General features: G+C 37.3%; 1 protein-coding gene across 1 annotated transcript in view; it reads left to right on the top strand.

Moving 5' to 3' along the window:
* USP24 (ubiquitin specific peptidase 24) overlaps nucleotides 1-17,540 on the top strand; it is a 159,433-nt gene that overhangs the window by 119,209 nt on the left and 22,684 nt on the right. Inside the window, exons 47-55 of the mRNA XM_024119918.3 lie at nucleotides 355-496; nucleotides 726-845; nucleotides 1,273-1,493; nucleotides 1,961-2,085; nucleotides 3,149-3,290; nucleotides 13,684-13,834; nucleotides 14,772-14,867; nucleotides 15,544-15,647; nucleotides 16,088-16,201. Coding sequence (XP_023975686.1) covers nucleotides 355-496; nucleotides 726-845; nucleotides 1,273-1,493; nucleotides 1,961-2,085; nucleotides 3,149-3,290; nucleotides 13,684-13,834; nucleotides 14,772-14,867; nucleotides 15,544-15,647; nucleotides 16,088-16,201 — 1,215 coding nt within the window. The remainder of the gene's footprint in view (nucleotides 1-354; nucleotides 497-725; nucleotides 846-1,272; nucleotides 1,494-1,960; nucleotides 2,086-3,148; nucleotides 3,291-13,683; nucleotides 13,835-14,771; nucleotides 14,868-15,543; nucleotides 15,648-16,087; nucleotides 16,202-17,540) is intronic.

Here is a 17,540-nt window from a genome sequence, read left to right as displayed (position 1 = left end):
TTTTTAAATGATTCTTCTAGAATGTTGTAAACTTTTTATTCATTGAGAGGTTTGTAGATATATCTCTTAATGGATCTATAAATGTTTATTGAATTAAATTTCTTTGGGGAAATTGCCAGGGAATTAATTTCCATTTCTAAAATTTCTTTGTTGAAATTCATAATTTTAAGCAATTCTAAGTGGTCAAAAATTGGCATTTTTATTTAGTATACTTTTAGAAAGATGAGAAGGTGTGTGTTAATTATAGTGATTAGGAATGTATCAATAGTTCTGTGTTCAATCTCAAGTACTGTGGTAATTTCAAGATTTTTAAATTCCATTGCTGATATGGTTTTTCTGTTATTTCCTAAGCAGATATGAGCGCGAGGAAGCTTTCATGGCTCTCAATCTAGGAGTTACTTCCTGTCAGAGTTTGGAAATTTCTTTGGACCAGTTTGTTAGAGGAGAAGTTCTAGAGGGAAGTAATGCATATTACTGTGAAAAGTGTAAAGAAAAGGTATTACATTTGCCCTTTTCAGAAAACAAGATTAATTTGTTATTCATGGGCTTTGTCTTTATGTTTTATGTAAGATCAGTATTAAGCTCCTATTGTTACTGCCATTAAATTGTGTCATGACTTGTGTTTACAGAGATGGGAAAGCCCTGTAGAAATCTGTGACCTTCATATTAATTACTTTGTTATTTTATTGTCTCCATGGAGATAATTGGGTTTTGCTTCTCTTTAGAGAACAACAGTGAAAAGGACCTGTATTAAGTCGTTGCCTAGTGTCTTGGTCATCCACCTGATGAGATTTGGATTTGACTGGGAGAGTGGACGCTCCATTAAATATGATGAACAGATAAGGGTAACTTTTTTTTTTCTTGGTTTTTTAATAACCATTATTACTGTACTCCCTTTATTGTTTCCTTTTTATATTTTCAAATTTCATCTAAAATGTGAAAGGCTGTGGTCTCAGCATTCTGAGAAGTACACAGACCCTCGTCTTAAGCAGCTGCTGCTAGTGGTACCGGCAGATCTCTAGACGGTAACCCTCATTTCTAGAAGGCATCCTAGTGAGAGCTATGAAGTGAAATCCTTTCCTTAATGCTCAAGCAAGAGACTGCTTAAACCTTCCTAGACTTGTGAGCCATTCTGAGATTGTGTACTTGAATTGGAGGGTACTCCTAGCTTATATTAGGAAAACACATCCCTCTTCTTTGTACAGACTTAATTGGGTGTGACCCTATATGTTACTAACCAACATTAATGTGCTCTTTTTGCTTTTTAAATAGTTTCCCTGGATGCTAAACATGGAGCCTTACACAGTTTCAGGAATGGCTCGCCAAGATTCATCTTCGGAAGTTGGTGAAAACGGGCGAAATATGGATCAGGGAGGTGGAGGATCTCCACGAAAAAAAGTTGCCCTCACAGAAAACTACGAACTTGTCGGTGTCATTGTACATAGTGGGCAGGCACATGCAGGCCACTACTATTCCTTCATCAAGGACAGGCGGTAAGGGCTTCTCGTACTGCTCCCTCACTCCACCCTTCCAGTAGTCTCTCCTCTGTTCCCTGCCCTGCCGTACCTCTCCTCTGCTACCCCTATCCTCCTATATCTTTTCTATGCATTCTCTGCCCCCACTGTATCCCTCCTCCACTCCCCCTGCCCCCTGTATCTCTCCTCTGCTCTCCGTGCCCTACTTTGTCATCCACACTTATCATTACAGTGCAAAGAAGCTTTTGCTTTGTTCTTTGATCTTATTTCATGGTGGATTTTTAAAGCTTGTTGCAATTGTTTTATCCCTTCAATTTGAAAAGTTGTTTAAGAAATTGAAGTAACTGTTGCTATATTTTTCTTAGGTGTTTTCAAATGGTAATTACCTGCTGTATTTGTAGACAATATATAGAGATAAATGCTGGGGGATGGGGATGTTTGATTTGTAACCTCATAATACTTGTTTTATCAAATCTATGCTCTAGGGGATGTGGAAAAGGAAAGTGGTATAAATTTAATGACACAGTTATAGAAGAATTTGACCTAAATGATGAGACCCTAGAGTACGAATGCTTTGGAGGAGAATATAGACCAAAAGTTTATGATCAAAGTAAGTATTTGCAAATGTGTATTTTCCATTAGTTTTATTTTCTTAATTTATAGTTTTCTATCAAATTGGAAGCAGTATTTTTTATATAAAAATAGAAAAGATTTTATTTTTTTTTACATACTACTGCTCTAGCCATGTAGATCCACGAACTCCTTGATAGCCAGGGTGAAAAGTTTCAAGCTGCTTACAGAATTCTTTTTAAATAATTCCTTACAACAGCCCTGGGATGGGGGGGAGGGTGAGTTAAATGGAAGAAATGAATATTAAAGAACAACTTGAAAGAATTTCAACCTTAAAAATAGTTTCAGAAGTAGTAGTCCACTAAAATTTTCAAATTTCCTTTTCACTTATGTAGAGATGTGATTAATGGAGAAGACATTTCTAGCACCTGTGTTTTTAAAACCTTATTTGTTATGCAGTGTGGTAAAGGAATCTTTCCACAACTCTACCCCCAGAAGAAAAAAATATATGGAAAAGTACATCACAGAATCCCATCAGAATTTGCTATTTGAAGAAGAAATATTTTTCAGAGACCTTGACATTTTTGAAACCTGATTTTGAAATACTCTAGGGGCATTTAAATCTTTCCACCTGTATGAGATCCACAATGTTAGATTTTGACACCAGACCGTGGTAGTCATGCATCTAATGGTAGTAACCTTTATCAGCTAAACATAGTGTCATTGCCAAAATTTACCTGGATTTGGCTCTTCTATGCAGAAATGGTTAAGTGAGGCCAATTATAATCCCATCCTATGCCACAGAACTTATTTTTAAATGTTACTTGCCTTTTGATTAAATTTCCACTTGCCTCGGAATGTTTACCTTCTTTCCCCTACTCTGCTACCATACAACTCCTTACTCCCTGCCCCTCTGCATCACCTTCGGAGTGATTTTAAGCAGTGCTCTAAAAAGACACACACTTCACTTACGCTTTCCATTTAACAAATTTAGTAAGTAATTACTTGCTGGATTTGTGGGTCCTTGGTTATAGATTGTCAAGACAAAAAAAAAACACCTTTTTTATTTACCAAGAGATTTTTCTTATTGTCTCGTTATGAAGCGAACCCATATACTGATGTACGCCGAAGATACTGGAACGCCTATATGCTCTTCTACCAAAGGGTGTCTGATCAGAACTCCCCTGTGTTACCAAAGAAAAGTCGAGTCAGCGTTGTGCGGCAGGAAGCTGAGGATCTCTCTCTGTGAGTTTCTCCTCTGTGTAATTTGCTGTGTGATTTCAGTAGGTGATAACGTGATCTTCAGAGTATGCTGTTTGGGATTTAAGGGTAATTAGCTAAGCTACAGAGAAATTCTAAAAAGAAAATAAGTAAATCCCTCTACCCCTTTTCTTTCTTCTTGCTGCTACCTAGTCATTATTTCCTTGGCAAGAGGTTATTTTGTTTTCAGAAACATGCATAGAAATTATTTCATTCTAGAACTGAGATTTTTTTTAAATCTCATTTATGGAGTACACTGTATGTCCAGAGCATAGTTTTGGGTCGGCCAAAAAGTGCCTTCAGTTTTTAAGTAAAAATAAAAGACACATTTTTTATTTTCACCAAGAACTTTATTGAACAATGTATTCACCCTTTTGTTCCACTATCTTCCGCCATTTTTCAGGCAAATGCATAATTCCATCTTCCCAAAACTTTTTATCTCTTTGAGCAAAGAACTGTTCCAGGTGCCTTTTGCAGTCTTCCAGGGAATTAAAATTTTTTCCGTTAAGAGAATTTTGTAATGACCGAAATAAATGGAAATCCAAAGGTGCGAAGTCTGGTGAATATGGCGGATGGATCAAAACTTCCCAGCCAAGCTGTAACAGTTTCTGCCTGGTCATCAAAGAAACATGCAGTCTTGTGTTATCCTGATGGAAGATTATGCGTTTTATGTTGGCTAATTCTGGATGCTTTTTGTCGAGTTCTGCTTTCAGTTGGTCTAATTGAGAGCAGTATTTGTTGGAATTAATCGTTTGGTTTTCCTGAAGGAGCTCATAATAGAGGACTCCCTTCCAATCCCACCATATACACAACATCACCTTCTTTGGATGAAGACCAGCCTTTGGTGTGGTTGGTGGTGGTTCATTTCGCTTGCCCCACGATCTCTTCCGCATTCTCCACTAACATCATAAAGAGGCAGTCTCATCCCTTTGGATGCCTGAGCTGAGTACTATGGAACATACAAGTTAGGCAGGAAAAGAAGTGAGAACAGGTGTTCTAAGTAGAGGAAAGAGCACTTGCAAAGTGGAATGTGAATGCGTAAATTGGGAACTATTTTGGTTGCCATTGCCAAGATTTGCTAATCTTGAACTGTTTAGTTTATAATGCTTACTTTATGCTATGCTTTAAGTTTTACATGCATTTATTTAATAATCAGATTAAAATGACAATCTTATTTTAATAAGTCGGATTATATCAGCATAGTGAAAATATTTGTCATATAAATACTTACATTTTTAGCACTGTTATGAACCAGTTTTTCTTATTTTATAACTTTTTTTTTTAGTCTGTGCTTTGGACTACAAATAAATTACACTGTTAATTAGATCTTAGAAATCACCCTGCTCTAAGTGCATGTTGAATGTTAATGAAAAGTATGTGATATTTAGCAATTCCTTTCAGTCCAGAAGACCTCCAGGGTTTTGTCAATTGGTTAGTTATTACATGGTTACACGTACTTGATACATGCAGATAACATGATTCTGGTCATAGGATAGAACCAAGATTCTGCTGTAATAGCATTTCAGAGTGTGTCATTACAATATCCATTGAAGTGCCATGTTGAACTTGTATCCAAGATGCCTTTTCTAGACGATTTCTACCTAGAAAAATACTGTACTGGAATCTACATTGTTACAGATCATCCTTAAGTGAAATGCTAGGGCGTTTACATACTTATTTAATGGCATACTTATTAGAGGAAGTTCAATAGAAGAATGTTACCTTCTCAAAAAAGGAAGGGAAGGAATATGAGCCTTCCTTGACTATCCAGACAGGTTAGGATTCTTATAGTAAACACTTCATAGAACCCTTCCTACTTTTCAGATTACTACCTCAGTTTGTAAATATATATCAATATTTTTACTTAATTAATGTATACCTTACTATAATGTAAGCTCCTTGAGATCAAACACTAAATACATTTCTGCTCTCTCTCATATCACTGGCACAATGCCTGGCCTGGCACATTGTGCTCTTAAAAAATGTTTGTCAAATGATAATCAAGTGACTAAATGCAAGACTACATAGTGGATGTATAGATACATGCTTCGTATATATGTGAGGTACTTTAAGAACTAAAAGGAAACGTTGAGATAGTAGTTTTAGAATTGTATTGCATCTGCAGAGGTACTTCATGAACATAGGTTTGCTACCATAACTTGTAACACACTGAATGGATAAATCTGTATCTCTCTTTTCCACTCAGACATCTCATAAAGCTGTAAGGAAATGTGCTGATGGCAGAGATACTAATTCTCTCTCTCTCTTTCTGCTCCTCTCTTTCCTAGTACCTTCCCCCAGTGGATAGCAGGTCCAGCTCAGGGTTTGTGGGACTGAGGAATGGTGGCGCTACATGTTACATGAATGCAGTCTTCCAGCAGCTGTATATGCAGCCTGGTCTCCCGGAGGTGATTTTCTTCCTCTTTCCTGTTTAGTATCATAAATGATGTATGTGTACATTGCCTGAGAACTGTTCCATATTCATATATTGCATTTTGGGGTTTACTAAACTGGACATAATTAGAGATTCTCTAGTAGCTTCTGAAATCTGTATAGATGACATTGTTCATAGTCACATATTTTTGTATATCTGCTGAGGTAATATGCTGCCTGTTTGACAGATGGATTTGACTTAATGTGATTTTTGAACTCCTCAATTATTCTCAAATTGTATTCCATAAAGCTACTAACATTTTTGGTATTTTAGAAATATTTAGACTCTATCGTTAGCATTCTATAAAAATCTATTAGTAGCTTGTGATATAGCAAAGCTATGAAATAGTTTTGAGAATATTCTGTGTGTCATCATGTCACACTTATTTCTTTTAGAGATCCTGGCATTACTAGTTGCAGTTTTTCATAATCGAACAGAAGCTCAAAGAGATGATTTATTCATGATTACACCAACTAGGAAGCATTGAAGCTAAACATATGCAGAGTTATAGCCATATACAAACATACATACCATTCTGAAGGAGCAGTGGGTACTCACACATACAGAAGTCAAGATTTTCTGAAAGCGGTTGACTATTTCTAATTTAATACAGTTCATTTCTTTTTAGTCATTACTTTCAGTGGATGATGACACGGACAATCCAGACGATAGTGTATTCTACCAAGTGCAGTCTCTCTTTGGGCATTTGATGGAAAGCAAGCTGCAGTACTATGTACCTGAGAACTTTTGGAAGGTATTTTACCCAGTAACTCTTTAGATTGAAGGGTGTTAGGTATTTGGAGTGTGGCTGCATTCTTTCTCTAGTGTCTTGTTGATTGACTCTAGACTAATCCCATTGCGAAGAACCTATTAAAAGAAATGTTTATACCATTCTTATTGGCATTGGAGCTTGAGTCAAGTGATTAGAATGTCGAGAATAATCATTTATAATTTCTAGGGATTTGCTAATCTTAAGTATTTTGACTATTTCCCATTATTCTTATTTAGCTGTTTGAAATATTTGTTCAAATTATTCCTCTGAATTTATGCCAATTTCACTAATGCCTCTAAATAAAGAACATTCTTCTAAAACATTGCTTTACTATGTTTTACCTTATATTTTCCCCTATAGGTTGGTTAGTTTCTAAGAGAGAAACTGTTCCCTGGCCATAGATCTCACCCTCTATGGTTTCATAGACTTATTAAGATAAGGGACCGAGGAAAAACATAGATGGCTGAATGTAAGCTAATCTCACGTCAGTAAAAACTTTTATACCCTAATAGTAAACTTGGTTTTTAGAAGCATTTAAGGACTCTTTCATTTTCCTTTTCTACCATATTCAGGAATTGCTACTTTTCCTGTAACGACATATTTAATTCTTGTTACATAGATTTTCAAGATGTGGAACAAAGAACTTTATGTGAGAGAACAACAGGATGCATATGAATTCTTCACCAGTCTCATCGATCAGATGGATGAATATCTCAAGGTAGAAAAAGTTTCATTTTCCCTCTAACTCCCTCAGACTCTGTAACATGAGAGCAGTGGTTTAGGATTTGGGATTACTATGAAACTGACTAATCAGAAAGTGATCGTCTTTAATACCACAACAGTAATTCATTTCTTCTGGGTTTGAATATCAAAACATACACAGAACACTATAGATTATAGATTTATTTTCTTCTTAATTCATCTGACACTTGATAAAGTATGTAACTCTTAACCTATACCCCATAATGATAACCATTTGTAGCTACACGCTCTGTGTCTGCACTGAAGTAACCTGGCCTCAGAGGAGTACTGCTGTCACCGGTGAACTGATGGCCCCATGCAGAGCTGTTTTGCTTTGTCAAAGGGTACAAAAGGACCAGATTCAAAAGTTGTTTGTGGTTGTGCGACCCAAAGCTTTCTACCTCTACCCAGGAAAATGTGTCACAAACTTCCTAAGTGGTATTGCCTTCTAAAATACAGACAGCCTCCCATCACTGCCAGCATTTGCCTCTCCTCTCAGTAGGCACAAGTTATCCATTTCTTTTTTAAAAAATAACTCATAGGGACTTCCCTCGTGGTCCAGTGGTTAGGACTCCACACTTCCGCTGCAGGGGGCATGGGTTCAATCCCTGGTCGGGGAACTAGATCCCACATGCATGCTGCAACTAAGAGTTCGCATGCCACAACTAAGGGGCCAGTGAGCCACAAGTAAGGAGCCCACCTGCCGCAACTAAGACCCAGCGCAACTGGGAAAAAATAATAATAATAACCTATAGGGACTTCCCTGGCAGTCCAGTGGTTAGGACTCCACACTTCCACTGCAGGGGTTCTATCCCTGGTTGGGGAACTAAGATCCCAAAACCTGCACGGTGCAGCCAAAAAAATAAATTAAGTAAAAATAATTTACAAATTTGTAGCGTTCTATCCACAAGAAAAAAGAAAAGATCATGGAGAGTTACTCCTAGCTTGGTAACTGTGGCAAGGGGAGAAGGATTCAGGATCATCATGGAGAATGCTGTCCTGTCAACAGAGTGGCTGACGGCCACTCCTCTTCCTTTTCTGATCATTTGCATTACTCTGGCAGCGGGTCTCGTGGGTTATAATTCTTACATTAGTTCCCAGCTTAAACTACCAAGCTGACTCGTTTTATTTTGTTGGTTAAATTAAAATCTATGCTTTAGCTCAGGTCTAAGTAAAATTCTGTATAAACAACCTAAAAGTTCTAGAGGCATCAACTAAAATTTTAACTTTTTATTTCAACAGAAAATGGGGAGAGACCAAATTTTTAAGAATACTTTTCAGGGCATCTATTCTGATCAGAAGATCTGTAAAGACTGTCCTCACAGGTTAGTGAAGATAACACTGACATCAAAAAATAATCACTGTCATTTTTAAATGATTCTTCTAGAATGTTGTAAACTTTTTATTCATTGAGAGGTTTGTAGATATATCTCTTAATGGATCTATAAATGTTTATTGAATTAAATTTCTTTGGGGAAATTGCCAGGGAATTAATTTCCATTTCTAAAATTTCTTTGTTGAAATTCATAATTTTAAGCAATTCTAAGTGGTCAAAAATTGGCATTTTTATTTAGTATACTTTTAGAAAGATGAGAAGGTGTGTGTTAATTATAGTGATTAGGAATGTATCAATAGTTCTGTGTTCAATCTCAAGTACTGTGGTAATTTCAAGATTTTTAAATTCCATTGCTGATATGGTTTTTCTGTTATTTCCTAAGCAGATATGAGCGCGAGGAAGCTTTCATGGCTCTCAATCTAGGAGTTACTTCCTGTCAGAGTTTGGAAATTTCTTTGGACCAGTTTGTTAGAGGAGAAGTTCTAGAGGGAAGTAATGCATATTACTGTGAAAAGTGTAAAGAAAAGGTATTAACATTTGCCCTTTTCAGAAAACAAGATTAATTTGTTATTCATGGGCTTTGTCTTTATGTTTTATGTAAGATCAGTATTAAGCTCCTATTGTTACTGCCATTAAATTGTGTCATGACTTGTGTTTACAGAGATGGGAAAGCCCTGTAGAAATCTGTGACCTTCATATTAATTACTTTGTTATTTTATTGTCTCCATGGAGATAATTGGGTTTTGCTTCTCTTTAGAGAACAACAGTGAAAAGGACCTGTATTAAGTCGTTGCCTAGTGTCTTGGTCATCCACCTGATGAGATTTGGATTTGACTGGGAGAGTGGACGCTCCATTAAATATGATGAACAGATAAGGGTAACTTTTTTTTTTCTTGGTTTTTTAATAACCATTATTACTGTACTCCCTTTATTGTTTCCTTTTTATATTTTCAAATTTCATCTAAAATGTGAAAGGCTGTGGTCTCAGCATTCTGAGAAGTACACAGACCCTCGTCTTAAGCAGCTGCTGCTAGTGGTACCGGCAGATCTCTAGACGGTAACCCTCATTTCTAGAAGGCATCCTAGTGAGAGCTATGAAGTGAAATCCTTTCCTTAATGCTCAAGCAAGAGACTGCTTAAACCTTCCTAGACTTGTGAGCCATTCTGAGATTGTGTACTTGAATTGGAGGGTACTCCTAGCTTATATTAGGAAAACACATCCCTCTTCTTTGTACAGACTTAATTGGGTGTGACCCTATATGTTACTAACCAACATTAATGTGCTCTTTTTGCTTTTTAAATAGTTTCCCTGGATGCTAAACATGGAGCCTTACACAGTTTCAGGAATGGCTCGCCAAGATTCATCTTCGGAAGTTGGTGAAAACGGGCGAAATATGGATCAGGGAGGTGGAGGATCTCCACGAAAAAAAGTTGCCCTCACAGAAAACTACGAACTTGTCGGTGTCATTGTACATAGTGGGCAGGCACATGCAGGCCACTACTATTCCTTCATCAAGGACAGGCGGTAAGGGCTTCTCGTACTGCTCCCTCACTCCACCCTTCCAGTAGTCTCTCCTCTGTTCCCTGCCCTGCCGTACCTCTCCTCTGCTACCCCTATCCTCCTATATCTTTTCTATGCATTCTCTGCCCCCACTGTATCCCTCCTCCACTCCCCCTGCCCCCTGTATCTCTCCTCTGCTCTCCGTGCCCTACTTTGTCATCCACACTTATCATTACAGTGCAAAGAAGCTTTTGCTTTGTTCTTTGATCTTATTTCATGGTGGATTTTTAAAGCTTGTTGCAATTGTTTTATCCCTTCAATTTGAAAAGTTGTTTAAGAAATTGAAGTAACTGTTGCTATATTTTTCTTAGGTGTTTTCAAATGGTAATTACCTGCTGTATTTGTAGACAATATATAGAGATAAATGCTGGGGGATGGGGATGTTTGATTTGTAACCTCATAATACTTGTTTTATCAAATCTATGCTCTAGGGGATGTGGAAAAGGAAAGTGGTATAAATTTAATGACACAGTTATAGAAGAATTTGACCTAAATGATGAGACCCTAGAGTACGAATGCTTTGGAGGAGAATATAGACCAAAAGTTTATGATCAAAGTAAGTATTTGCAAATGTGTATTTTCCATTAGTTTTATTTTCTTAATTTATAGTTTTCTATCAAATTGGAAGCAGTATTTTTTATATAAAAATAGAAAAGATTTTATTTTTTTTTACATACTACTGCTCTAGCCATGTAGATCCACGAACTCCTTGATAGCCAGGGTGAAAAGTTTCAAGCTGCTTACAGAATTCTTTTTAAATAATTCCTTACAACAGCCCTGGGATGGGGGGGAGGGTGAGTTAAATGGAAGAAATGAATATTAAAGAACAACTTGAAAGAATTTCAACCTTAAAAATAGTTTCAGAAGTAGTAGTCCACTAAAATTTTCAAATTTCCTTTTCACTTATGTAGAGATGTGATTAATGGAGAAGACATTTCTAGCACCTGTGTTTTTAAAACCTTATTTGTTATGCAGTGTGGTAAAGGAATCTTTCCACAACTCTACCCCCAGAAGAAAAAAATATATGGAAAAGTACATCACAGAATCCCATCAGAATTTGCTATTTGAAGAAGAAATATTTTTCAGAGACCTTGACATTTTTGAAACCTGATTTTGAAATACTCTAGGGGCATTTAAATCTTTCCACCTGTATGAGATCCACAATGTTAGATTTTGACACCAGACCGTGGTAGTCATGCATCTAATGGTAGTAACCTTTATCAGCTAAACATAGTGTCATTGCCAAAATTTACCTGGATTTGGCTCTTCTATGCAGAAATGGTTAAGTGAGGCCAATTATAATCCCATCCTATGCCACAGAACTTATTTTTAAATGTTACTTGCCTTTTGATTAAATTTCCACTTGCCTCGGAATGTTTACCTTCTTTCCCCTACTCTGCTACCATACAACTCCTTACTCCCTGCCCCTCTGCATCACCTTCGGAGTGATTTTAAGCAGTGCTCTAAAAAGACACACACTTCACTTACGCTTTCCATTTAACAAATTTAGTAAGTAATTACTTGCTGGATTTGTGGGTCCTTGGTTATAGATTGTCAAGACAAAAAAAAAACACCTTTTTTATTTACCAAGAGATTTTTCTTATTGTCTCGTTATGAAGCGAACCCATATACTGATGTACGCCGAAGATACTGGAACGCCTATATGCTCTTCTACCAAAGGGTGTCTGATCAGAACTCCCCTGTGTTACCAAAGAAAAGTCGAGTCAGCGTTGTGCGGCAGGAAGCTGAGGATCTCTCTCTGTGAGTTTCTCCTCTGTGTAATTTGCTGTGTGATTTCAGTAGGTGATAACGTGATCTTCAGAGTATGCTGTTTGGGATTTAAGGGTAATTAGCTAAGCTACAGAGAAATTCTAAAAAGAAAATAAGTAAATCCCTCTACCCCTTTTCTTTCTTCTTGCTGCTACCTAGTCATTATTTCCTTGGCAAGAGGTTATTTTGTTTTCAGAAACATGCATAGAAATTATTTCATTCTAGAACTGAGATTTTTTTTAAATCTCATTTATGGAGTACACTGTATGTCCAGAGCATAGTTTTGGGTCGGCCAAAAAGTGCCTTCAGTTTTTAAGTAAAAATAAAAGACACATTTTTTATTTTCACCAAGAACTTTATTGAACAATGTATTCACCCTTTTGTTCCACTATCTTCCGCCATTTTTCAGGCAAATGCATAATTCCATCTTCCCAAAACTTTTTATCTCTTTGAGCAAAGAACTGTTCCAGGTGCCTTTTGCAGTCTTCCAGGGAATTAAAATTTTTTCCGTTAAGAGAATTTTGTAATGACCGAAATAAATGGAAATCCAAAGGTGCGAAGTCTGGTGAATATGGCGGATGGATCAAAACTTCCCAGCCAAGCTGTAACAGTTTCTGCCTGGTCATCAAAGAAACATGCAGTCTTGTGTTATCCTGATGGAAGATTATGCGTTTTATGTTGGCTAATTCTGGATGCTTTTTGTCGAGTTCTGCTTTCAGTTGGTCTAATTGAGAGCAGTATTTGTTGGAATTAATCGTTTGGTTTTCCTGAAGGAGCTCATAATAGAGGACTCCCTTCCAATCCCACCATATACACAACATCACCTTCTTTGGATGAAGACCAGCCTTTGGTGTGGTTGGTGGTGGTTCATTTCGCTTGCCCCACGATCTCTTCCGTTCCACATTATTGTACAGTATCCACTTTTCATCACCCATCACAATTTGTTTTAAAAATGCAACGATTTCATTATGTTTAAGTAGAGAATCGCATGTGGAAATATGGTCAAGAAGGTTTTTTTCGCTTAGCTTACGTGAAACCCAAACATCAAAGCAATTCACATAACCCAGCTGGTGCAAATGATTTTCAGCACTTGATTTGGATATTTTGAGTATGTCGGCTATCTCCCGCGTGGTAGAATGTTGATTGTTCTCAGTTAATGTCTCAATTGGATTGCTGTCAACTTCAACTGGTCTACCTGACCGTGGAGCATCGTCCAGTGAGAAATCTCCAACACAAAACTTTGCAAACCACTTTTGACATGTTCGATCAGTCACAGCACCTACTCCATACACTATACAATTGTTTTTTTTTAGTTTCACTTGCGTTTTTACCTTTCTTGAAATAATAAAGCATAATATGCCAAAAATGTTGCTTTTTTCTTCCGTCTTAAATATTAAAATGGCTACACAAAAATTCACCAATTTTGATAAGTCTTTTTTTTAATGCACTCTGATCTGACGGCTGTCACATGCAGTCTAATAAAATTGTTTTGAATGAAGTTAAAGACAACTAAGTGCTACTAGAGCCATCTTACGGAAAAAAACGAACCAACCTTTTGGCCAACCCAATACTATACCAGCACTGTCTGAAAAGTTTTTTTAAAGGTCCTGTTTTCCGTGAATTTGCATTTTAATACATTAGATCAGGAAAGTATACAGTTTAAGTCTTATACCCTGTTTATGTTAAGTTTATCTGGTTGTAGCAAACTACTAAAACAATAGCTATTTTATTCTAGACAAACACTTTTCTGATTCCATCTTTTAGGTCAGCACCGTCTTCACCAGAAATTTCACCTCAGTCATCTCCTCGGCCCCATAGGCCTAACAATGACCGGCTCTCTATTCTAACCAAGCTGGTGAAAAAGGGCGAGAAGAAAGGACTATTTGTGGAGAAGATGCCTGTTCGCATATACCAGGTAAGAACTGTATAAAAAGTTCTAAGGGATAAAATCCAGATAAATGTCAAAATCTGTCTCATGGGTCCAGAACTACTCCTGCCAGCCTTCTTGTGGACAAAGTTGTACCTCTGGCACCACATCTTCTGACCCCCCTTGTCGCAGAGGTGGCAACAGACTCAAGATTGGCCAGGGCTGTCACTGACCTGCTGTGTGACACCCCACATAAACAAGGGGGAGGGAGTGGGCAGTGCAGAAACACATTGCTGAAATTAACTTATTGAATCTGGAGAGAAAAATAAGGTTCATAACCTTTGGGTAAAACTAATATAACAGTGACGACCGTTAGTTATTGAATACCTACTCTGTGCTACATGCTTAAACAAATCCCTGATTCTTAAAACACTCTCATGGAGTACCAGGTTTTATTCCCATTTTTCAGATGAAAAGGAGAAAAGGCTTAGAAAAGAGAAATGATCTGCCAGTGTCACAGAGCCAGGATTTAAATTCAGACTGTCCAACTGCCCAGTCCAGACTTTATACACTAAGTAATCAAAAGCTAAGTAGCCAGAATCAAAAAATTTAAGAAAAATATGGAGTCTTTGATAGAGAGAGAGAGGGAATTGAGCATCTGATACACAGAGAGCATGGAGCTGGTTGTACTTGGGAAAGCTCTGATTGTCCCTTTCCACTCAGAGTAACAGGTTAGAATTCACTTGTCCTTCACATGGTGGTCTTCCTGAATTTCCCAGAAGAATTTGGTTTAATGAATTATAATTCACCTTTTTACAACTTCTTATCTTTGAAAGGAAGTTTTTCCTCTCTCCTTTTTAAAAATTTCAAGGCTTGAGAGAAGTGTTTTTATGAACCCATTTTACCTAACATCAGGAAAAATGTCTTCTACATATTGAATAATTTACCCTGTTTCTTAAAAATAATTACCAATTTTCTTTTATAGATGGTGAGAGATGAAAACCTCAAGTTTATGAAGAATAGAGATGTGTACAGTAGTGATTATTTCAGTTTTGTTTTGTCCTTAGCATCATTGAATGCTGTAAGTACTAGTTGGATTGTTACTAAACAAATTAGAAAGGATCATAGTTAAATATCTTTCCACTAAAGCATTCAGTGACTCACCCTCACACTCACTTGTTAGCATTTAGATTAAATGCCAAAAAAAATTCCCACAAATGTGTCACTTAATGGGTGATATTAAAATACAGGCAGTATTCAGAATGTATAATGCGGATTGTGAATGAGTGTGGGTTTCTACTTACTGGGTTTTTAAGTGCTCTTGTTATATTTTATAAAAAATTTAAGAGTAGCCATAGGTGATGTAAACAGATATTGGGCTATGAGGAGATTAATTATTCCCAGTTCGTAATCAGATGTTACCAGACTCAAGAACAGCTCCTAAGTGCTTCTTTTTCTTGAGTACCATGATCACAGTTTGCCAATAAGGGGAAGACTTCCTTAGTCTGTTGGTAGCTTAATTAACACCCTGTGGTCTAAAGTCTCTATTTTGAGAAGGCTTCATAAAAGAAATGAAGGAGATATCTTAATCTTTTTAAAATTTTACTGCAACATTTTCTATTATGAACTGGCTGGATTTTTCTTACTAGTATTTAACTTTATTTTATATATATCTCATTATTCAGTTCATAACAATGCATAATAATCTATAAAACTTCTGTGAAAAATAGCCTGTCTTTTTTCTCCCCCTCTTGTAGACTAAATTAAAGCATCCGTACTATCCTTGCATGGCAAAGGTGAGCTTACAGCTTGCCATTCAGTTCCTTTTTCAGACTTATCTACGGACAAAGAAAAAACTCAGGTAAGAGGTGACACATTTTGATAGTCTTTTGTGACAAAAGTCATTAATTAAATTAAAGTTGAATTTATAAATTCAAACACTTAAAAATTCAAAACATTGTTTAAGGTGGTTGAAGGCAACTACCTAATACACACCCAGATGATTAAAATATGGGTTCCTATTTTTAAGGTATTTCTAATTCAGTAGGAAAGATGGACAAAACAGAAAAAGAACTGTGGTGTAAGGCATAAATGCTGTATGTCTTTAGAAATTGGGAAAAGTCATATCCAGATATGGGGCTTGAACTGACTATCCATGTTAGTCCAGCAGTCATTGAGTACATAACTTATCCTCCACCCCACCCCCGGAAAAAAAATTTTTTTTACTAAAAAAAAAATGAGCGACACTCCATGGAGTTATTTGCTGGGCTGTCTAACATCGCTGTCTTTGCTTTTTTAAAGGGTTGACACTGAAGAATGGATTGCCACTATTGAAGCATTACTTTCAAAAAGTTTTGATGCTTGTCAGTGGCTGGTTGAATATTTTATTAGTTCTGAAGGACGAGAATTGATAAAGTAAGTGTCAGTATCTTTCAGTTAAAAGAAATTTGTGTCTCTTCCAGTGATTTAGAGCTGAAGCTTCTCGTAACTCTTTATTTCAACTTGAAATTATTTTTCTGGTTGGAATCAATTTTAAGCAGGTAACCAGGCACTCACAGGCAACTGCTGTTGCTCAGGGGATTCCAAAATACAAATCTCTTCCCTCAGACTCACAGTCTGGTGGCAGGTAAAGATCAGCAGTCCTGGGTTATACAGTAATACCACAATATTGCTAATATGTTTGGATTCTGGCTAAAATATTATTTTTCAAAAAGTTTTTGGTAGCATGATAGTGTGGTAAATATACCATGATAGTATATTTACCTACATGTCTATAATAAAAAAGTAATTGGATTTTTCAAGAGGGTCCGATCACTGTGAATGTTTACACCTTGCTCCTTATTCTCTTATCCTCGGAGAGTTCAGCATCGATGTGGGGGACCCAGCAAGCACCTTGATCTGTCAGTGGCCAGGCTGCTTTATCCCCAGTGGCTGCTCCCCTCCCTCTGCCGCAGCTGTGCCCCACGCCTCTCGGGCGTGCCAGGCGGGCTCACCCACTGCTAGCCAGTGGCCTTGCCTCAGCCTTCACCCCAGCACAGGTGAAGCCCCCGTCCCGTCCCAAGGTGCACACCAACCGGTCTGTTCCCATCTTCTCCTTTCCTCCTGATATAATGGAGGAAGCGTCCTCTCAAAGTGAATCTCTCTACATGAGCAAAACTTCTCAAGGAAGTTGGCATCTTTACCTTCCAGAGTTTTCTATCGGGTCACTTCTGGCAGCATGCAAATATGCTCTGGTATCTCTCAACTTAAAACAGACAAGGAATTCAAAAATGCAAGTCCCTTCCCACAGGGAGATCATCGTGCGGTGGGTGGCAAGTTAAGATCTAATTGAAACTCCTGGTCCCGTATCCCCTTCATCTTGAGGTCTGAGCTTCAGACATTCATTCACTGGCCTGCTTGGTATCTCCACCTCTGCCTCCTCCAGTGTACCTCATACAGCAACAAAAGGGTTCTTTTGAAACAAATTAAATTATGTTACTTCTCTGCTTAAAAATTCTTCAGTGGATTCTCACCGCACTTATAATAAAATCCAAAATCTTTGCCATAATGTAATACAAAAGGCCTCACTTGAGTACGGGCTTTGCCTGTGTGTTTCACTTTCCACCTGGCTTATCATTCACCTGATTGTTGATTCCTTGAACACACAAAGCTTTTTGTCCTGCCTAAAGACCTTTTTGCCAGTTATTCCCTCTATTTGAAAGTCTCCCCTCTACTCTTTGCATAGAAAGCGCCTTCTCATCCATCAGATGTCAAG

The sequence above is a fragment of the Physeter macrocephalus genome, chromosome 4 (assembly GCF_002837175.3).
Source record: "Physeter macrocephalus isolate SW-GA chromosome 4, ASM283717v5, whole genome shotgun sequence".
NCBI lineage: Eukaryota > Metazoa > Chordata > Mammalia > Artiodactyla > Physeteridae > Physeter > Physeter macrocephalus.
The sequence above is the reverse complement of the archived record's forward strand: the minus strand, read 5'-3'. Positions and strand labels throughout refer to the sequence as shown.